The sequence below is a fragment of the Dipodomys ordii genome, unplaced genomic scaffold (genome assembly GCF_000151885.1).
Source record: "Dipodomys ordii isolate 6190 unplaced genomic scaffold, Dord_2.0 Scaffold8, whole genome shotgun sequence".
Classification (NCBI taxonomy): domain Eukaryota; kingdom Metazoa; phylum Chordata; class Mammalia; order Rodentia; family Heteromyidae; genus Dipodomys; species Dipodomys ordii.
Window position 1 is genome coordinate 24558685 of NW_012267224.1, and position 24242 is coordinate 24582926.

Consider the following 24242-nt stretch of genomic DNA (forward strand, 5'->3'; position numbering starts at 1 on the left):
AGATAAAATGCTCTTTGTGCACAAAGAGCTCTAAACAGTAGTACAAACCTGTAATGCCTGCACTCAGGAGGCAGAGTTAGGAGGACTCTGATTCAAGACTAGCCTGGGCAACTCTAGCAAGACTATCTCAAAAGTATAAGGGATGAAGCACTAGTGGGTCATGCCTGTAATCCTAGCTACCAAAGAGGCTAAGCTCAGAGGCTTGTGGTTCAAAGCCAGCCAAGGTAGAAAGGTTCATGAAACCCTTATCTGCGATTAGTCAGCGAAAAGTCAGAAGGGGAACTGTGGTTCAAGTAGTAGAATGTCAGCCCTGAGCAGAAAAAGATAAAGGACAGAGCACAGATCCTGATTTCAAGCCCTAGTACTGGTACTATTACCGCAAAGTGCGTGGGGGTTTGGGGTGGGGGTGGGGGCAGGAAATGCATAAGAAGCGAGGAAGGGAAGAAAAAAAGGATGGGTGAGTTCTTAAATATGTGGATATTAGTGGAGACACAAGTTATCCAAGGAATAGTCATTTATTCCATGAAGTCAGCATTAAGCCACAAAGAATAGTTATTCCTGAACCACTGTGTATCAGTACTTCCATCTTACAAAAATAAAAACTAGAAAACATATTAACGTGGATATATTATGTAGGACAAAAGTAAAAGTCCTAGTAGATGCAAGATATATTACCTTGACTATTCTCAGGATCTATTAAGCTCTATGTCATCTTGACAGAAGAAAATTGGGTTCATTTGTTGTGATTTCAGAAAGCTCTATTGATTTTTTAACTTCATTTTCTATAGTTTCGGAGAAGCTAAAAAAGACTTGCCTCTTACTCCTGGAAAGGGCTACCAGAATTTTGGAGAATGGATATCTACATTCTTGGTGATCTATTTTTTCCTTGTTGAGTGCATTTGAACTAAGGTATGGACAGAAGTGGTAAATGACAGTAGAAAGGCATGGCTAGTCAGAATAATATGGAAAAATAAACAAAGACAAAGATTCCTACCAGAGCCACTATATTTCTGTCTCACATTTGGAGTCCATACAACCCATGAATCAGAAATGATGTGCAGCAAACTTGAAAAACAAGCCAAATGAAAAAAAAGTTTATAGATTCTGAAGCTTTCCTTTAGCAAGAATTGTGGAAGAAGGAAAAAGAAAAGTAAATGGAGAAGGAAGACTATGGCTATGAGGAGAATGGGGAGGGGGAAGAACAGAAAGTAGGAGGAAGAGAAGCAAAGCAGTTCCACAGGTTTTCCATGAGATGAAGCTCTAAAGCCAGTGCGCAGGTTTCCCATTAGTCAAAGCTCTGAAGCCAGCGCAATAAGAGGCAATTGTTTTGATGAGAAAGGACTTAGTGCTAGTAAAAGAGAAAAGGCATTGTGGAGTTGGATCATAGCAGTCAAATGTTTGGGTAGAGAGTGTGCAATTAGTCAGACTGAAAGAAGAATCCCTATGCTATTTAAGCAAAGACATCTATCACACTCCAACAACTCAACAAATACTACAGATCAACCAAAGAGCGACAGACAAGTCCATTCATGGTAAATTCTGATCCCCGGCTTCTCCTACCCTACTTATTCTAGCTTTAGGATCTTAGCATCCCAACTGAACTTATAGACATGGCTTGTTAGCATAAATCCTGAAGGAAATTTGTTCCTTATATCTACTGAAAACTCTTAGAAAAGGTGTGGGTTAAGGTAATTTTACCTTCAATGTTTATCTCTTTTACATATTGTAATTATTTGCAGAGTTCAGAGTACAAAACACCATTATTTCACATATATAAGAACTATAAATTACTATAATTCAAAAAACACACAAAAGTATGTTTAAAAAAAGACTACCAATTAGTTTTTATGTTTTACATTCGCTATTTATCATCATAAATGCATTCTATATAACAAAACCAAATTACCTATCTAAATGTCATATATGAAATACAACTTCTTTCTTTAGGCTCCTTTTTCTTCCTAAACCACATAATGCCATGACTAGAAATGTAAAGAACCTAATTGAATGATATATAACTTTTTAAAGACTGTGAACTTACAAAAAATCCTTCAAAATTAATAAAAGCATTCATAGACTAGTACCAACATTGCATAGTAAAATTCTAAGATGACACTGACATGATGCATTTTTATTTTCACTATCCATTTCATTCAGATGTAAGTTCCTGAGCTCAGAGCCTGCACCAATGCCAATGCACAGCAGGCACTCTAATGCTCATGAATGAATGCACATAACTCATCATCTGTCTGCAAACTATTTGCACTTGACAATTAAGTCTCACCTTTATTAAATCATCTCATTCCTCAGCTATCACTGCATAATTAGTACATGCTGAAATGCAGCCTGCAGGCTTAGGAAGAGAAATGAAGCAGAAGTAACAAGGGATAGAAGTAGCTAAATGACAGGCTGACTATAGTTAAAGCTAAAACCCATACTTAACCTGATTCCCATTCAGCTGCATCTTCCTAAAAAACTTCATATCTCAGATGGCATATGAAAGGAAAAAAGAATAAGGAAGACTGACAGGTACAGGCAGGAAAGCCCCAGGCAGCTAAAAGAAGTGTAATTAAGTTTGAGGTGTTTAGTTTATGCAAGTCAGAATTGGAGAGGTAAGATCCTAAATGAAGAAACCAAAATATGGAGACACAGTGATCAAAGGATTCAGAAATACAGATTGCAGAGACAGTACTTACCTGCTTTAGAACTTCAACTAAAACTAAACAAAAAATGAAATCTACTGCTAAGTCCCGTCTTTCCAGAAGATAATCTCTTTCTCGTTGCTGTTCATCTCTGAAACAAAAATCCCAAATTAGTATTACAACTGAGTTTTAGGTCATGATAGTTAACTGTGTTCCTAGCTTGCTTGCTACAGGATGAGTAGGATGTTTTTTTTTAATAATCGAAGTAATGTACACAACATGTTCTTTCATTTTAGATACTGAGTATTTACAAATCACTTCTCTATTGTATCTATAAGAAATCAAACCTAATCTAAAAGACTTAGAAAAAAGAAAACTATTTTAAATTGCTTTAGAAAAGGTAGCATTGCTCCAGCTTAAAATTAAGAATAGAAACTAGAGTTCTAACTCTTTGGAGGTGAAAATACAGTATGAACTACAAACCTAAGTTGAAAAGTCACAAATGGCATCTACAAAACTCAATGATGCTAAATTATGGGCAACTGCCTGAATACTATAGCTGTTATATGCCACCCAAAGTCTTTCTGGGATATCTGAAGATGCAGAAGACAAGTTCTAGGATCTGAGGCCAAAAGAGTATCTAGGTTTTTTTCTTATTGTATCACAATTGCTTCCTTCATAAACTATGTGAATATGTCCCTATGACTGTTAAAGCTCCTATGATGGAGCTACTTGGATGGCACTGTGGAGAATAATTTTCACATAGCTACTACTGGGGATAGGCACTGCAGGGGTCCATTTAGTTTAACTGGTACTTCTTGATTTGTAATTTAAGTATGAATCTTCCTTCCCTATTTACTACCATTTTCACAACAAAAGTAAGCCTTGCTCTTTGCTTACAAACCGAAGAACAACCTTCAACAGATAACATTATTACTTTCTTCACCAGAGGTGTTCAGATTTGAGGTAAAACAGTGGAAAAAAATCCACTTACCCCTTAGACTTTGTGCTAGAGCGAGGCCTGTACTCATAAGATTCATCTTCAGTTCCATTTTGTCGTCTGTACCAGTCAAACAAGGTGCGAAGTAAGGAAGGGAGACAGTGCTCTGCTACTGAGCTCATAGAGCTTATCAACTGAAAGACAGACACACCAGAAAATAAAATACAGCATCAAATGTAGTGTAATAACTCTACTGAGCTCATAGAACTCATCAACTGAAACACAAGACGCACCAGAAAATAAAATACAGCATCAAATGTAGTACAATAACTCTACTGAGCTCATAGAGCTCATCAACTGAAACACAAGACACACCAGAAAATAAAATACAGCATCAAACGTAGTACAATAACTCTACTAGATATCATTTGGAAATGAGTAAGCATAGCAACTCAAATGTAGTAACTGTGCTTAAAAAATAAAATGAGAGCCAGGATAGATACATAATAAATTAAAGAGAAAGGTTCAACCACTCATAACTTTATCCAAAACCATTCAGCTGATCTTAGTGGCTTTCAAACTTTTTTTCACTTTTATATGCCACTCACGTGTGTAAAGCTACACCCATCAGCAACAACTCTGACTGTGCACCTAGGTACTTATGGCAGAACTCTTAGGAATACAATGTATAAACAATACCCACTGCTTGTCTCATCAGTTTCTCAGTACTTATGTGAACAAAAGATACCTAACTGTTGTCATTATCTGCCTAAAGTAACTACCATTCAAGGGCTGATGACTGTTCTTTATCTTGAAGATTCCAACTGAAAACTCTCTCTTCATAAGTGTTACTGTACTAATTTAACCCACTGCACATAAAATTAATGTTTTTAAATCATCATGCATTGCTACTGACTTATTTGAAAACTATAATGCAGGTTGTACAAATATTTAAGACTCTGTAAGCTCTATGACCTTAGGAAGAGTCTTTTAATAAAGATAAGTCATTATCTTTAGAAATCAAACATTTTAATTCCCTAACATTTCATATTCTGAATAACTTCCAAATAACTCAAATAACTTCATCCAAAAACTATAGGAAAAGAACAAAGTAATTTATTTGATTATATTGTCTTTGGGGTTTTTTGGTTACTTCTACCTTCTGTTACTCATTCACTTATTATTTTGCCATAATTTATATAGTTTATAATACAAGGAATTAACTCTATTTAACTGTATTTTGAAAATTGTATTTTATTAAAATAAACAGAAATGGGCTGGGAAGGTGGCTCAGTGGTAGAGCGCTTGCCTTGCAAGCATGAGGCCCTGGGTTCGATTCCTCAGCACCACATAAGCAAAAAGAAAAAAAGCCAGAAGTGGCGCTGTTGCTCAAGTGGTAGAGCTCTAGCCTTGAGCTGAAGAGCTGAGGGACAGCGCCCAGGCCCAGAGTTCAGGCCCCACGACCGAAACTAAAAAAAAGAAAAAAAGAAAAAAAGCGATAAAACAGAAATACTCAAAGGAAATCCCCTTTAAAACCTAAAAATAAAAGAACAATGAAACATTTGCTACTGAAAATGCTTACCAAGACAATTTACCTTACATGAGGAAGACAGCTATAAGACATGGTCATTCATAGTTTTTGATAGTTAATATAGGGAGAAAAATAGAAAATTTCCTTTATGTGTCTAATCTGAATCTGAATCATGATTCTTCATTGATTAATGAAGTGTATTCAACATGTGAATAATCTAAGGTTTGAGAAGCATTACCTAAAGTGATCTGATTATAAAAAAGAACTTGGGACTGGAAATGTGATTTAGTGGTAGTGTGTTTGCCTTTCACGCATAAAGCCCTGAGTTGGATTCCACAGTACCACATACACAGAAAAAGCTGGAAATGGCTCTGTGGCTTAAATAGTAGAGCGCTATTCTTGAGCAAAGGAACTCAGGGTCAGCGCCTAGGCCCTGAATTAAAAAGAACTTGTCTGCCTGTTTCTAGTTCCTTTGGAGATTGGGGATGGCTTGCTTAGTGTGTGTCAGCATATCACCTGGAGAGCTGCAGTAAACACAGGAACTATACTGTCATATACCACTTAGTGGTTCTGACATGGTAGAACTTGAGGGTGGGGGTTCCTGGGAAAATGGTATTTAAAGGTACATTCCACTAATTCATCCTAAGTAGTTTTATTAATCCAGAACAAGGACTTCTTTTTTAAGTATATTTATTTTTTGTTTGTGTGGTATCAAGGAATCAAACCTAGGGCTGATTCATACATTCTATATCTAAGCCACATTCTCAGGCCCAGACTTCTTTTCCTTAAGATACAGTTTGAGTAATGTGGCCAGGAATACTAGGTGACAACAGAAACCTAATCTAGGTTTTTGATTATTTCAAATAATCAACATATAATACAATAACTATGATAAAACAGTATTTGAACCAGCATATAATCTCAGCAGGGGAAAAATACTAATATTAGAGGATGTGCCACATGAATTTTTAGATATTTAGAAGCTTTCTGAGAAATTTCAAAGGCATATTATTAAAAAGATTAATGATGAGGGGCTGGGAAGGTGGCTCAGTGGTAGAGCGCTTGCCTTGCATGCCTGAGGCCCTGGGTTGGATTCCCCAGCACCACATAAGCAAAAAAGAAAAAAAGCCAGAAGTAGCGCTATGGCTCAAATGGTAGAGCTCTAGCCTTGAGCTGAAGAGCTGAGGGACAGCGCCCAGGCCCAGAGTTCAGGCCCCACGACTGGACCCCCAAAAAAAAAAAAAAAAAAGATTAAAGTAAAAAGTTCTAAAATGCTAAGTGAATTAAGATTAATAAAGTATATAGCTTATTCTATTACCTGCTTAAAAATAAGCAAATACTAGCTGAGCACAAGTGGCTCATGCCTGTAATCCTAGCTACTCAGGGGACTAAGATTTGAGGATTGTGGTTCGAGACCAACCTGGGCAAGAAAGTCCATGAGACTCTGATCTCCAATTAATCACAGGAAAAAGAATGACGCTCAGCTCAAATGGTAGAGTGCTAGCATTGAGCAAAAGAAGCTCAGAGACAGTACCCAGGCCCAGAGTTCAAGCCCTAGAACTGGCAAAAAATAAATAAAAAGAAACTATTAATTCCAAAAGAATCTACTGAATAAGGATACATGGGCTCATGAAACAAAAGAAATTTTTTTTTCGGGTTGTTGGTCTTGAGCTCTGGGCCTGGGCGCTGTCTCTCAGCTCTTCAGCTCAAGGTGAGCACTCTACCACTTGAGCCACAGTGCCACTTCCGGTTTTCTGGTGCTTAATTGGAGATAAGAGTCTCATGGAGGTTCCTGCCCCGCTGTCTTTGAACCACAATCCTCAGATCTCAGCCTTCTGAGTAGCTAGGATTACAGGCGTGAGCCACCAGTGCCCAGCAAAAGAAATTTCTTAATGTGAGACCATTGGAACAGACCATTATATTACACAATTTCCTTCCAGGAAAATATCTCCCGTCTTCCCTCCAAAACAAAAATTGTTATACCTGGTCAAACTGAAGATCTTCACCCCTCTGAAGAGATCTGGACAATAACTTTTCCTACAATTAAAAAAAAAAAGTAAATACGAAATAGTAGAAATCTTCCATATAATAAGCAGTTTAGATGTAAGAATTGATTGTGCCTTTGTTCCATGTGTTGTTTTAGATACATGAACTTCCACCTTGCTGAATCACAGGACTAGGATTCAAACTTCCCACACAGGCCATACTCTAACAGAAGCGGCGGAATCACAAGATCAAGTTCAACAGTTCTTAGATTGATTACAAGCTAAAAGCTCAACAAAGGTCTTGTTTAGATTGGAGTTCAAAAGTTGCCAGTATGTTTTATTATTCAGTTCACTCATTCACCTAGTATTTAGAGGACAGCAGCCTCCCACGACAATAGGAGCTAGGCTTACAGCAGCCAGATGACTGACTTGGCAGCTGGCTTTAACACCATCAGGTAAATGGTCTTAAGCTAAAATTTGAGCTCTCTGTGTATTCGTTTCCTCATATGAAAAAATAAGCTAGCAATATGCTAGCGCTTTAGGTAAGATGAAAAAAAAAGAGGATAGCAAGAAGTAGTCCATTTGTCTCTAAGCACTGTAACAATTCGAAAATGAACACTATCACCTTCTGAAACTTACTAAAAACTAGCTAGACTGCCTGGAACTATCACCTTAGAAAAGCAGCTTATTTCATCAAAAATTACTCTCATTATGATATGATTTAGATGTAGGCCTGCTGCCAAGTCAATTCTTCTTATTATAAAATTCCATCAGTAGCACTATAGGCAAAAAAAATCTATTCATTTTATGCAGGAACTTTCAACTCTCAACAATTTTTTTAAGTCTTGAAAGTAAACTCTGAACTCAGCCTATCATATACCGAGTCTTTATACTGTAGATAAGCTCTGTAAAACTAGTTTTGTCTTTTTGTTGTTGTTGTATGTGCATTAGGCAAGCACTCTACCAGGTCAACCTGAACATAAAGTGAAACCCTAGCTTCAAATTGCCTCCAGTGGAAAAGGGCTGGGGGTATGGCTATGATAGAGCACCTACCGCCTTGTAAGCACAAGGCTCTGACAGTTCAATTACCCGTACCACCAGAAAAAGGAAATTTGGCATTCTCAGATTACAATATAAATGTTTATCTAGCTGTAACTGCGGGGAGAGAATCTGTCAGTTTCTTATGCCAGTACTGGGGATTGAACTTAGGGCCTCATACTCTTGCTCAGCTTTTTCACTCATGCTTGTCACTCTCTCACTTCAGCCATACCTCCACTTCTGACTTTGTGCTAGTTAACTGGAGATAACAGTCTCTTGGATTTTTCTTCCGAGGCTGGCTTCAAACCTCATGTGATTATTACATTTTAAGTATTAAGTTAACTGGATAGTTGAGTTGTCCAAGCTTATAGAATTCACAAACTTTATAGACCATGATAATGACAATTTGCCTTGTGAAGGTTAAAATGTGTTTGTGACTTCAACTAAGTACTACTATCTCACAAAACTGTGAAATTTATGTAATCACTTAATCTCAATAAAAAAAAATTATAAAAGTAAAAAGAGATACCAGAGAATTGGTAAAGTATTATTTCTGGTGGTACTGGTGTTTCCAAAAGAGATGGACAATTACAATCTGTGCAATGAGGAAGGAACATTCCCTTTTCCAAGTGGAGGGTGTCATCCAATCAGCTTATGATATCTCCCTATTCAACAGAGTTCAAATTTCCTTCTCTCATTATGACCAAACTTTATTTAAATAAAAAAATCACAAATGTATTTTGTCATGGAAATATAAACATTTCCCCATCTGTATGAGAATCATGTTTTAACTAACTTAAATGGGGCTAGGCAAACTTGGAAACCCAACTTTAATCTGTTAACAAGCAAAGGTTTAGGGCTTGTACCAATCACAGAATCCCTTACAGGCTGAACACACTTCAGTTGTTCTGTCCATATAGCCAAACTGTATACCAGTCACGTGGGACATGATGACTCTATAATAATACATGCATCAAATTAACTAGCTCTAAAATTTAAGTACAACAGTGAGTAATATTCTTAGGAAGTCCAGCAGAACACTGTTCCCAAAAGCATCTGATACTTAACAAAATACTAAGCTTTTAAAGGTACATTAAAGAAAACTTTGTATCTAAACTGGGAGCTAGGGTGTGGCTGACAGTTTTCTCCCAACTTATTTGATCCCCATTTCACTGTAAATATTAAATGTTAAGATCTTTAATAACTAAAGAAAAAGCAGTAATAAAGAATGATAACCTTTTCAGAAATTCACTGTTGCCTTACATTTATTACTTTTTATTTCTCAATAATACCATGCTTCCTCAAAAATTTCTAAGATTTAATATCTGTATTGAGCTCTTCCTGAAGCAGGAAGAGGAGCTGGTTTTTCTCCCCATGTGAAATGATTGTGTGTGTGTGTGTGTGTGTGTGTGTGTGTGTGTCTGTGTGTGTCTGTGTGTGTCTGTGTGTCTGCATACCTATCCCAAGACTTGAACTCAGGGCCTAGACAGAGTCCCTGAGAAATTTTGCAAAGGCATTCTACAACTTGAGCCACAGCTCCACTTCCAGTGTTTTGTTAAGTATCAATTGGAGATAAGAACCATGAACTTTCAAGCGTGGGCTGGCTTCAAACTGTGATCCCCAGATCTCAGCCTCCTGAGTAAAGGATTACAGGTGCAAGACAACAATGCCAGGCTTTTAATTTGAAAGAATGCCCACACTTACCATCCTTACAAAAGCATGTACTTAAATGTATTGCGTTCAGCATCAATCACTAGTAAGAACTTTGTTAACCTCTCAGCTTCATTACAGTGTGGCTCAGGCTGTCTTAATCAAGGAAATATACAGCACTCCCCACTTATTGTGGATGCCTAAAACCTCAGAGAGCAACAAACCCTAAAAATACTACTTTCTTTTTCATGTATCAGTTGCAAAAATAACAAAATAGAACAATTACCACAATATACTATAAACAAAGTTACATAATTAGTTTATTTCTGGGACTTTCTATGTTTAATATTTTTGGATCATGGTTGACCTACAGTAACTGACTTTTAAGACACAATAATTTTAAAAATGCTGATGGTCTATGTAACTTACCACTAAAAATAAGACATAGTACTATCTACAGTGACACATTTATATTAAGACTTATACTAATGTTATATGTTATGCTAATAACATAGTGGCATTTTTTTCACAGAAAAACCAAAATGGAGTAAGTGCAAAAATACCAATAGCAGCTGGAAAAAAAACCCTAAATATATTTTCATTTACTGAAATAATATAAAACTGCTAGAAAGAATAAGACTAATTTATATAGGATGATTTACATAACCTTTAGTAGAACTATTTCTAATTTTCACATGGTTACTATTTTCATTATAATATAAAAATAAATGATTCTAACACATACAATCCTTTACATTCTAATTTGTTTTATACTTGTGTATACACAGACTATCAATAACAGTAGATAAAAGCAGGAGAACTTATTGAAAAGATTTTTAACAGTACAAAAACAATGATACTGAAATATGAAGGTAAACTGGAATTAAAGATGGCAGGCTGAACACACATAACCAACATTCTCTCCACTAAGATGATAGTAATATAACTTTTATAATAACAAAATCAAAAGTTCAATGAGAAAGAGAAGGTAAAGTGAGCAAGAACACAATTAACTTACCAGGTGCCAGTGGCTCATGCCTGTAAACCTAGCAACTCAGGAGGCTGACATCTGGGGACTGAGGTTCAAAATCAGCCCAGGCATAAAAGTCCCCATGAGACTCTTATCTCCAATTAACCACTCAAAAACTGGAAGTGGTTCTGTGGCTCAAGTGGTAGAGCTCTAGCCTTGAGTACAAAAGAAACTCAGGGACAGCACTCAGGACCTGAGTTCAAGCCCCACAACCAACAACAAAAAATAAAAACAAAATTAACTCATCTCACTAAACAATGATTCCTAAATAGATAAAAGAGAACACAGAAGTCTGTAGATTTCCTTGGTAACCACTCATATACAGAGTGCTCATCATGGCTGCCACAGTTTTAGGCTCTCGGGACACAGCCATTAGCAAGCTGGACACAATCCCTAGACTCGGTCCTGACAGCTTAGTAAGAGAGCAAAGGGACTTTATGTTATGTTAGACAGACAGTAAGACAGGAAGGTGGAATGGGAACTGAGACCTCAAGAGAAAATGACAGGAAAAATTCAGGAAAATGACATTTGAGCATAACCACTGAGACATAAGCTTGGCCCACAGAGAGTAAAGATAGCCCAAGTGATGCACTGCAAATCCCAGAAGGCTCTCACATTGGAGAAGTTACGTCTCTGTAAGGATAGGAATAGTGAGGATAAAAATAAGGGAGGTTGAAAGACTGTTACAAAAAAAATTGTTTAGGAGAGATTTAGAATCTACCATTCCTTTTATCCAAGCTGACAATCTCTTCATCTTACAGAGGTATTGCCTTTCTTTTTTTTTTTTGGTCGGTCGTGGGGCTTGAACTCTGGGCTTGGGCGTTGTCCCTCAGCTCTTCAGCTCAAGGCGAGCGCTCTACCACTTAAGCTACAGCGCCACTTCCGGTTTTCTGGTGGTTTATTGGAGATAGGAGTCTCACAGTCTCTCCTGCCCAGGCTGGCTTTGAACCGTGATCCTCAGATCTCAGCCTCCTGAGTAGCTAGGATTACAGGCGTGAGCCACCAGCGCCCGGCGAGGTATTGCCTTTCTTAAGGCAGTAAGTTCCAACTAGGCGATCTAACAACTGAAAATGAGGAACAACACTGAAGAAAGTAAGGTTTAAGGCTGGGAAGGTGGCTCAGTGGCAGACTGTTTGCCTTGCATGCATGAGGCCCTGAGTTTGATTCCTCAGCACCACATAAGTAGAAAAGACAGGGAAGTGGCTCTGTGGCTCAAAGTGATAGAGCTGAAGAGCTGAAGGACAGCGCCCAGGCCCAGAGTTCAGGCTCCACCACCAACAAAAACAAAAAAAGAGAAAGTAAGGTTAAGAAAAATGTATATACTAAAATCCCTAGTTGTCTTCTGCCTCTAGCCCCTGATTACACTTGCTAGCAGTCAATGACTAAACTCTCCCACTCTGGGTAGTACAAGAACATCTCAGGGTACTTAGACTAAAAAAAGAGCTGAAATTGCTGGTCCAGATTAGACAATGGAAACCACATCAGAAATCTCTTCCAGCCAAGTGCCAGTGGCTGACGCCTGCAGTCCTAGCTGCTGGGGAAGCTGAGAGCTGGGAATCGTGGTTTGATATCAGCCTGGACAGCTAAGTCCATGAGACTCTCACATCTCCATTAGCACCCCCAAAAGCCAAAAGTGCAGCTGTGTCTCAGATGAAAGAGGCCCAATCTTTAGCAAAAAAAAAAAAAAAAAAAAGCTAAGGGAGAGCACTCAAACCCTCAGTTCAAGCCACAGTGCGTGGGCACGCACTCACAGGCAGCCACGCGCGCACAAACACACACACACGCACGCACGCACGCACGCACACACACACACACACACACACAGCTCACTCTTAAAATATAACATGAAAAAATTGCAAGCAGAAGACAAAACTAATGAGAAAATTCTGCCAAGCTGGTCATACAGGAAAAAAAAATTCTTTAAAAATACATACGTATTTAATACTCTCAAAAAACAAAGTTAATTGTAGAGTTTTTAAAATGCTGGGGCCTACCAGCTACTTAAGGTCTAGATGATCAGGTGATTGGTTAAAGCCATTTTTCTACCTTCTTTTCTAGTCCTTGGCAATCTACAAGATTAATAGGCTAGCAAGTCTTTACCTGGATCATTGCCCAAGATCGATCCATCTCCTTTTAGGAAGAACCTAAAGTATTGAATTGCATAGTTTCCAAGGTGCAATTTCAATCAATGATTGCCCTTCCTCAGTGCTCTTTCTAAAATGAAGCTGTGCTAAATATCAAGCTCAGCTAATCTTCGGCTTCCTTTGGCCTCCTTAACCTCCTTTTATTATGGTTTCTAATAAGGGAATAAAAAAGCCAATTCTCTCATTTTAGTGATAGATTAAGTTCTTTCAGCAAAAGCCACTGACATTTGTGCTTCTAAGTGTTTCTGTAACCTGCTAGCCTGATGGACCATGAGCCCTCCAAGCTCCTTAGACCTGACAAGCTTTGGATGCTGTTGATTTTGAAGTGACTCTGCAATACTATCGTTTGAGAACTCAAGAGAACTCTTTGAATGACTCTAAAGGGTGATAAGCAGAATAAATTTCAAAATAAATGAAATCATAATGGAGGCCCATAAACCTGTAATATAAACACTGCCACAATATTAGATTAAGTGTATCTTTACTATCTAAATGCTATAGATTTCCAATCTACCCAGACCCGGATATAAATGAAGACAAAGCTGACAGAGTTCTGACCTAGATAAAGAGTTGCTGTGGTATATGGAAGTACAAAGGCTGAGCATCTGCAAAATTTGACCAGGATTTGGAATTTTCCTGCTGTGTCAGAAAGGATATGCAGAAGTGCCTCTTCTCTCCAAGACAGACGATGGGATGGACACACTGAGGTACTAATGCAACCCACACCACTACTGCCCATCATTTTGGAATTGTATCTTAACAGATATCTCTGAAAATACCTGTTAAATGAATAAAGTATTGTAGCATCAAACTACTCAAAAGGAACTGAGAAGTTTGATAGGAAAATGATACAGACTCTGGTTAGAACAACAGAGTGAATGCCACAGCAGTGCCTTTTAAGGCTGAATTCAACATAAACTACAAATCTTCAGCCTTACCCTTTCCTAAAAGTATCTACAGCATGGGCTATGCTGCAGGGACCAGGTGTCCCTGGCATCAAGTAACACATCATGTGTACATGTATGTACATATATGTACATCATATGTGCATATAAGCATGCACCATGTACAATTACTATATGGTCATTATAGATACATAATACACATTATGGTAAAATAAGTATTTAGATTAACTAGGACCACTATGAAACACTTAGCAGAAATAAGTGAAGTTGTGAAAAAGAAAGAAAAAGAAGACAGGAGTTAAAAATTTTTTCAGGCTGGGCGCAGGTGGCTCAGGCCTAATAATCCTAGCTACTCAAGAGGCTGAAGTCTAAGGATCACGGTTCAAAACCAGCCTGGGGAAGAAAGTCTGTGAGACTCTTATCTCCATTAAACCACTAGAAAACCAGAAGTGGCGCTGTGGCTAAAGTGGTAGAGCACTTGCCTTGAGCTGAAGTGCTGAGAGACAGTGCCCAGGCCCAGAATTCAAGCCCCACGACCGACCAAAAAAGAAAAAAAAAAATTCAGTTGCAAGAAACATACACATGTACTCATACACATGTGTGCACATACAATAGGACAAAAGTGTATGCAAAAAATATTTTAAGTATCATAACAAATTAGGGTAAGATAATGTCTTATAGTTATAAGCCAAGGTTAAGACCTGGAAATACCTATCAAAAACTTGAATTTACTCCTATGATAATGAGTAAGAGGTCTGAAGAAGAGGTGACAATATTTGTGTTGTACATGAAATAAAACCCACTGAGTGAAAGGATATGGAATGGAGATGGGCCACCTTGTGGCCTGTGGCTGGTTAGAAGCTTGTGTGCTGCCTCATATGATAGAGCCTGAGCTAAACACTGACAAGAACAAAAAAGGAGAATGATTTTAAAATTTAGGTAATCTCATTCCTATTTTCTCTTAATTCTTTCAGATTCTTTACATTACAAAATTAAAATTTCTTTATAGTCTATTTAATACTTGAAAACTGATAAGACCAAACTGCAATGTTTTCAAAATGTGTTATGCACAAGCAGAAAATCACTGCAGCTGGGTGAGGGATCCTGGGTGTTGGTAGATACTCCTAATTTTTCTATATTTTCAAACATCATAACATATTTTAATGTTTATTTTTAAAACTGTTTTCCTTTCTTAGTGTATGCCATTTCATAGGCTACTGGAGCAATATATCACATACTTAAAAAAGAGACCATTAAAAGAGAAAATCAAAGTTTTGTGGATTAAGTGCATTTATGATTAAAACATCATTATTTGGTCATGTCTTTCTGATTTTATAACTTTGTTTGGTGCTAGTACTTTAAGTCAGGGCCTCATGCTTGCTCAACCTTGGCTTTTCTGTGTATAATTGGTACTCTACAACTGGAGCCACACCTTTACTTTTGCCGATCGAATAGGGATAAGAGTCTCAAGGATTTTTCTTCTCAGGCTGGCTTTGGACTACAATCTTCAGATCTCAGCCTCCTGGGTAGCTAGGATTAAAAGTGTGAACCACTGGTATCCAACATTACAATTATTAGTTCTAAAACAGAATTTTATATTGTGCACATGCTGTAAATATATTGGTGTAAAAATCAATAATTTATAATGCAATATATAATGATGTGCAGAGTTTTGAAATGAACATTTGGCCAATGATTTAGTTATCTATCTTAAAGAAATAGATGCTCTCCTCAGTATAATACCTTAATGATCAGAATGAAGCTCACCTTTACAAACAGTAATTTTTTAAGTCTTGCTTCACTAAGAAAATTAAGAGGTAACAACAGTTCCTTCAACTAGGATGTCATCTCCCCTCTCTTCTATCCTGTGAGGAAGCACATAGTCCCTGAAGTTAAGATTACAGTATTGTGCCCATTCCTCACTCTGCCAATCAAGGCTGTGGACTTCAGACAAGCAAGGTATCTTCTGAGTTTCAAGTTAGTAAACACCTTACCCTAATCCAGTTGCATAAGGAACAAATTGATTTCATCTTTTACATCCTCATCTTCATCAGCATCAATGCCCATCTTTCCGCATGCACTGTCATCTTTGTACATAACACGTCTACTCACTTCAAACCCAGAATAACTTACTTACACTGCCTTTCTTTCTTTCTTTCTTTCTTTCTTCCTTTCTTTCTTTCTTTCTTTCTTTCTTTCTTTCTTTCTCTCTCTCTCTCTCTCTCTCTCTCTCCCTTTCCTCCTTCCTTCCTTCCTTCCATCCTTCCTTACTTCCTTCTTTCACTTGCAGTTTTCTGGTGGTTTATTGGTGATAAGAGTCTCACCTGCCCCTTGAGTTCAATATAAATGATGCCAAAATCAACGTTTTTTTATTCATCTGAGTTCTCAAAAAGAATTTTCAACTACCACAGAATTCCATATTTTTGGTTTACCAGTAAGTCAAGCTAATGCATATGAATGAAGTGTCGTACTCACTTTTTCTACCTTAAACATCCATGTTACCTTTTCTAAGTAAATATATTCTTATCTGTTTTAACACTGTAAACCATCTTTAACTTTCACTCAAAATGCCACTCCTATTTGATACTTGTTAAGTTCTATTGATTCTAGTTGTCATTTCTCTTTCTTCTGCATTAATGCCTGAGTTAAATTTTCTTTTATGCCATCCTGAACTATATACAATAAAGAGCCTTTGTCTTCAATCTCTTCTCCTTTATGTCTAACCACTACATTATCCCTCAGAGCAGTATTTACAGATCTTCAGAAGCTAGCCTAAGCCTTTGTTTCTGCTTTCTCTTTCTTCCTCATGCATTACAAGTGTAAAAATATGCCACTGGTTTCTTACAAACTCGAATATAATCTTAGGAACAACTTTCAGAATATTCTAGATTTTCTTTAATTTCCTCTTATGTTTTAACTGGTCTCACAATTCTCACTGGTAAAGTCTATTTTCTGTCTTTTGTGACCTGCAGGAATCTATCAAAGTGGATTCTAAAGTCATTGTAGTTTCCGGATCACCACTTCACTCTTAACCCATCCTTCAGTATATTTTTTAAAGTCACATTATTTCCTTTGAAAATTTTTGTTAATGCAAAAGTCAAAAAAAATTTAGATTTATAGGTCAGCTTTACTCACCAAGGGTTCAGCCATTACAACTTCAATTTTCTTTTCAGCTTGAATGGCAAATTCTGCAAAGAGGCTCTTGATGACATATTCACCAGGCTTGACATCAGGGTCAATCGTAATGTTTGACATGATGATATTCCTTTTTCCCCAAGTAGAATGAAAGTTAGAAGAAGCACAGTATTTGTTTACTTTGCTCACTGCTGAAGCTAAAAGTAAAAGAAACAAAAGAATTCTACATTAATAGATGGATAAGACTGCTACCTTATTTAATATGCAGCCTGCTCTGAACTCCACCTTAGACCACCAATATCAATTTCCTAACTACTCCATGTTTCTCTATTATGCTTGCCACCTAACACACTGCCAAGCATATCTACAATGCAGTTTATTATGTACTGGGGTCTTTTTTCCCCCCTACACTTGTATTGTGAGTTACAAATGAAACTACAGTTTCTCATTTGTCCAAGTAACTAGAACAATGACTGGAATACAGCAGACGCATAAGAAATACCAATTGAGAATATGGATTAGAATCCAATAGGTGAGTGCAATGGAGGAAATAAAACAAATGTGATTAAAAAGAAAAGGAATAGGATTGAAAGATCCAAATATTATTACTTTGGAAAGCTTGCTCATAGAAGAATTCATTGACCACGGATCCTAAATAATTAAGCGTCAGCAAGGCAAAGAACTGAGAATAGACAGCACAAGACTGCTCATGGTTGTTTGAGAAACAAGAAAACCAAGGGAAGAAACAGGGGTAGGATCATTTGTCAGAATGTAAATTATAAGAATCCTTTTAGGATTCATTAATGAAATTCATTTTATTTCTAAATGCAACTGATATTGAGTGGAAAGTATTAATATGGAGACAAACAGGATCTGATCTCTCTTCAAGATTTCTCTCTCTTCCCTGGAGAATGGTTTTGAAGAGGGCAAACAAAATTGAGGGTACCTTATAGAAATCCAGGTGAGATGATCAAAGCCTAGGCTAAAAGGACAGTGAAGGTACAACAAAGAAAGAAAAAGATCTGACATTTGTCATCTGTTAGGGAATTAGGTATCCAGGGGAGGTAATGATGGCTCATGGAATCTTATTTGAATCATTCAAATGATTGTAGTGTCTGTCATCTACTCAAATGGGGATAGTAGTATCTGGCAAGTATTAAGTTGCACTAGACTTGGTAGGAAAAGAGCACACACATCACTGCATGCTATAAAGTTTTACCCCTATCTCTTAACTGTTGCAGAGTATGGACCCTCCCCTCCATCCTCCAACTTCACCTTGTAGGATCTCCTTTGGCCTAGTATACTTAGAGTATTAATGGGAAAAGTCACAAGCTGATACTTCATCTCAATCTAAATTCCAGTTACTACCTTTTTCATACAAGTAACCTTCATCCTTGAAGGGGAGACAGAACATAATTATTCAAACACTGAATTTCTTTGTGTATATATATATAATGAAAGGACAATATATTTGTTCAAAATACATAAATTCAAAACTTACAATAAAATTTTCTATTAAAAAATCTACTCTATCCAATATGCTATGTAGATATACAGAAATCTGTAAAAAAAAATCTAAAGATCATTGCAAACTGTTCATCTTAAAAAATTATTTTTTTCACTCCAAGTTAAATGTATTATGTATTATATTCTAGAACCAAAACTGTATAATAAAAAAATTCAAAACAAAAATTCACAGTTCTTCAAACACAGTGAACATTATTTTACACAATGACATGTTTGTTTACTCTGTATCATGATCCAACATTGTGTATTATTAAGGAGGGAATTCTGTTAACAAATGTCATTGTGGAAAAAGATATCTTAAAAAAATGTTTTCAGTTATTTGGGGTTGTTAAAAGAACTACTGAGACATTATCAAATAATCTGCCTTTGCTAACTTCTACTTCCTTAAAAATTAAGCATAAGCAAATATCTTGAGGTATAATATATTTACCAACAAAGACAAAGTTGTAGGAAATCTTTACTGAATTACTGTCCAAAGCAGAAAAATGTCAGGTTTGAAAATTCAAATACAAACATTTTTCTTACCAAAGTTACAATTATTTGTTTTCATATTATTTCTTAGTAGGTATTAACACATGTTTGTTATATTTAGTAATACAAAAATGTAACAATAAACATGTCTACTGATAGTAATGTCAGGCCACTAAACAATCTAATCACATAGGATGGAATTAGCAAAAATTAATAGAATGGTACATAAATATTTAAAATGCCATTTTAAAAATACCTGATGGCTTCGGTAAATGTTCAAAGTATACTGTTTGATGCAAAAAAAAAAAAAACAACTTCAGAATAACACATCAAAACAATGAAATGTGTACAAAACCAAAATAATGGGCAGAAAAAATATTTGCAGCATAGAATTAAAGAGTTAACTATATTTATTTTCTCTTTTAACAGCTTTTTATCATTGTAAAGGGGATGTACAGAGGGTTTACAATTATATAAGTCAGGTACTGAGTACATTTTTTTTGCAAGTCCTGGGGCTTGAACTCAGAGCCTGTACATTGCCCCTGAGCTTCTTTTGCTCAAGGCTACCACTCTATCACTTGAGCCACAGCACCAGTTCTGGCTTTTTCTGTTTAAGTGGTACTGAGGAATTGACTCTAGGGCTTCGCGCATGCTAGGCAAGCACTCTACCACTAAGCCACATTCCCAGTCAATGGGTACATTTTCTTTTGTCTTTTTTTTTTGGAGGGGGGGAGAGGGGGTCCGGTTGTGGGGCCTGAACTCTGGGCCTGGGCGCTGTCCCTCAGCTCTTCAGCTCAAGGCTAGCACTCTACCAGTTGAGCCACAGCGCCACTTCCAGCTTTTTTTCTTTTTGCTTATGTGGTGCTGAGGAATCGAACCCAGGGCTTCATGCATGCAAGGCAAGCACTCTACCACTGAGCCAACTTCCCAGCCCCAGGTACATTTTCTTTTGAAGTGTTACCTCTTCCCTTATTTTCTCATACACAAAGCATTAGTGGAAATGGACTGAAGAAATACAAACATTCTCAAATTGAAAACAGAACAATTTTAAAAGACAGAACAAACCAAATTAGAATTTAACCTCATTAATACATTAAAGACAATCATCAAATATTCTATTTCCTTTATCAAAATTTTCCATTCTGACTTCATATTTCAGTATACTGCCCAGCTTTGGTAAGGGTATTGTTTTTTAAATGTTCTGGAGAGAAGCCAAGAGAAATCACCCTAAGCAGAAAGAGTAGTTTCCACATAATCATATTAACTTTACAACACTTTACTACTTGAATTAAATATTTTATAATGTTAAATAATAATGTTTCTCTCCATGCCACTATAAAATTTGAAAAATGTATGTACCCTTACAAAAGACATAGGTATTAAAGTATAATTCTTAAGAACAAAATTCAGGCACCAAATTAAAAATAGTAAAAAACTCAATGTTGTATTAAACATCCTTGGAATATAAAACTACTAAGTTTTAACTGCTAATAAAAGGAATAAAGTAAGAACTAACTACTTAAATTTTTAGCATTTCTATTATTTTTGTATATGTTTTTCTTAAAATTGGTTTTTTCCAATAGAAAATAAGTATTTTAGGTGGCCTAACACTACCTCACTATGCTGATTTACTTAATATATATTCAATAAAATGATTATATTCTTCATATTTTTTGAACTTTCATATGCTTGAAACCACAATCTAAATCCAGTCAAGAGAAGAGACAAATAAGGGCAGACCTATAACCCTTAAAATTACACATGTTTAGGTTTAGAACTTCATAAGAGGGGGCTGACAGGTGCTTTTTCTCTGTCTCCACTATGCCCTACAATGTGCTAAATAAAAGCATCCCTCAAAATATATAAAATTCTCAAAAAGTGGAGTATTTCTGAATCCCTGCAAAAAGATATGGTATGAAAAGATCTCAATGGAGTCTTCTGGAAGCTGCCAAGAAGAAGGGCTCACAGATAAAATTTTTTGCTGTATAGTCACAGATGTATACCTACATTCATATTACATGAAAATATTTGAGTGTAGATTATATAATACAGAAATATAACAAGGTACTTTACTTACTATAAATACTACTTATATTGGTTAGCAATGAAAGTATCAATTACCACTTAAACAACAAAATATATGGAGGAGCTCAGTGGTATCGTACTTGCCTAGTAGTATGTAAAAGGTCCTGGATTTGATTCCCAGCACTACAAACTAATTAACTTAATTAAAAAAGAAATTGCAAGCTGGGCAACAGTGGTTCAAGCCTATAATCCTAGCTACTCAGGAGGCTGAGATCTGAGAATAAAGGTTTGAAGCCAGCCACATCAGGGAAGTCTATGTAACTCTTATCTTCAATTAACCACCAAAAACTCCAGAAGTGGAGCTGTGGCTCAAGTGATAGAGTGCTAGCCTTAAGCAAAAGGTGCTCAGGGATAGTACCTTGGCCCTTAGTTCAAGCCCCAGGCCAAGCACACTAATAGTAATCATCATCATCATCAGCATCATCATCATCATGCATAAGGTAAAATAGCCAACAGAAGCAAAATATAAAATATCTGCATTTTAAAGGCAAATTCTTGGTTGTTGGTTTTTTATTTTTATTTTTTGGTTAGTTGTGGGGTCTGAACTCTGGGCCTGGGTACTGTCCCTGTGCTCTTCAGCTCAAGGCTAGCTACCACTCTACCACTTGAGCCATAGTGCCACTTCTGGCTTTTTCTGCTTATGTAGTGCTGAGGCATCGAACCTAGGGCCTCATGCATGCAAGGCAAGCATTCTACCACTGAACCACTTCCCAGCCCTTTAGAGGCAAATTCTTAGTTTAAGAAAAAAAAAAGGAATGCACTGATCAAGATATATTGTATTCAGAATCTACTTTGTTAAATGACAACTTTTTTGTACAACTACTTAAAGATAATAATAATCATAAATTTATGCCAGTGAATTATTTCATGTATACCAAAAAACTGATTCCAGTGTTTCTACAGAAAGAGAAATGACCTAGAATAGACAAAAAATATTGAAGGGGAAGAATAAAGTCCTGACACTACCTGACTTCAAGACATATTATAAAGCGACAGTAATCAAGACTTTGTGTTACTGGCAAAAGAATAGACAAACAGATCAATGGAACAGAACAGACAGCCCAGAAATAGACCTACACAAATACAGTCAACTGATCTTTGACAAGGGAGAAAAGGAAGACTTTTCTGAAGAAAGGAAACTTTTCAACAAATGGTGCTAGAACAACAAAACACATGTCATTTTTAAAAAATAAAGAATCCAGACATAGAATTTTTATCTTCCACTAACACTAAAAGTAGATCCTAAATGTAACTATAAAGTACAAAATAGTTTCACTCCTAGGAGACAAAAAAAATCTAGGTGATCTTGGTATAAACCCACACATTAAAACCATGTTTCATGAAAGAAAAAAATAATTAAGATAGAATTTGCTAAAATAAAAAGTTAAGTTCCACAAAAGAATTTAAGAGAATAAAACAAAAATGAGCTGAGAGAAAATGTTACAGGACTGACATCGAAAATACACAGAGAATAAGAAAAATTACCTAACTAAAAAATGGGCACAACCAAGATAAGGACACAAGTGGTTTTTTTCTTTCTTGCTATTGTTTCTAACATATTTATAAGGTACCACGTGATTTTTTTTGATGCTTTGTATGTCCCTCCCCCAAGGTATAACCCCTGTTTTCACTGTATTTGATGTTGGTGTAATTTGGGGAGGGGAAGGGAAAAAACAAATTGTTTAAATAGGGATACAGGTGGACCCATTGCAACAATGAGATGTTCAAGACGTACAATATGCTATGTTGAAAAACGGACTTTACAATTTAGGTGCGGGGGGGGAGGGGGAGGCGAGGTGTAGTTGTGGAGATGGGAGGGGAAAAAACAAAGGAGGAGGCAATAAGAAATGTACTCATTACCTTGCTCATGTAATTGTAACCCCTCTGTACAGTATTTTCACAAAAATGGGCACAAGCTAATTGCCATACAGATGTCAAATAAGCATATGCTCAGTTCTATATATATATTCAGGGGATTATAAACAATGCCAATACCATTACAAGAATGACTCAACTTCAAAAGCACCAAATCCCAGCAAGAATTTGTAGAAATATAACGAAATGTCTTCAGAAAGCTTGCTTTCTTATAATTAAATGCCAAGCTAAGTGGCTCATGCCTGTAATCCTAGCTACTTAGGAGGCAGAGATCTGAGGACCGTGGCTCAAAAACTAGCCTGGGTGGGAGAGTTGATGGGATTTTTACTCTAGCTACCAAAATGCCAGAGTAGAGCTCTGGCTCAAGGGGTAGAATGCCAGCTTTGGGCAAAAAACGCTAAGGACAGTGCCCGGGCCTGAATTCAAGCTCCAGCTCTGGTATACTCATACAAAACAACAACAATGATCGCAATGCCTCATAAGATCCAGCAATCCTGCTCCTTCATCTGTACCCAAAGGAGCTGAAAAGTTATGTCCACACAAAAATCTCATGTACATGTTTACAGCTGCTCTACTCAGAATTGCCAAAACACAGAGGCAACCAAGATGTTCTTCAGTAGTATCATGAAGCACTATAAAGGTGTTCGTTACCAAGCCATAAAAAGATGAAGGAATGTGAAAACATATATCACTAATCAAAGAAGCCAATGTGAAAAGACTACAACTGTGACATTCAGGGAAAGATAAAACTATGAGGACAATTAAAAGGGTCTCTGCTTATAAGGTAGAAGAAGGAAATGATGAAAAGGCTAAGCAGAGAAGATGTGCATGTATGTATGTATGTGTACACACACACACACACACACACACACACACACACACACACACACACACGAGGAGGAGGCCAGGCAACATAAGAATAAGGGAACTGAGAAGGGATATATATGGGAAATCTCTATTTTCTTCTCAATTTTTCGGTAAATTTGAAAGTCTCTAAGATAAAGTCTTTTCATTAAAAAAAAAAGAAAGAAAAAGGAAGGAAAAGAATTGCAAACCTATTCTACTTGACCAGAACCAAGTGCCTGAAAGAAGTTGTATCAAACATATGTTCAAGTTAAAGCTTGGAACAAGCTCAAAGACAGAAGTTCGGAAAACAAAATGAGTCATGTGTTAACAAGTTAAAAGGAGAAAGGAAGAACTCAGTATTAGGGAAAAATAGCAAATTCTAACCCTCCATGGGTTATACCTTTAGTATTGGTAGACCTTTCAACAAATTATCCAAAG

General features: G+C 36.7%; 1 protein-coding gene across 1 annotated transcript in view; it reads right to left on the bottom strand.

Moving 5' to 3' along the window:
- The window catches only part of Fryl (FRY-like), a 224823-nt gene that overhangs the window by 110255 nt on the left and 90326 nt on the right, over nucleotides 1-24242 (bottom strand). Inside the window, exons 4-7 of the mRNA XM_013008917.1 lie at nucleotides 17001-17197; nucleotides 7097-7150; nucleotides 3637-3776; nucleotides 2697-2793 (exon numbers count right to left, since the gene is read on the bottom strand). Of these exons, the coding sequence (XP_012864371.1) occupies nucleotides 2697-2793; nucleotides 3637-3776; nucleotides 7097-7150; nucleotides 17001-17120 (411 nt within the window). The 5' untranslated portion in view covers nucleotides 17121-17197. The remainder of the gene's footprint in view (nucleotides 1-2696; nucleotides 2794-3636; nucleotides 3777-7096; nucleotides 7151-17000; nucleotides 17198-24242) is intronic.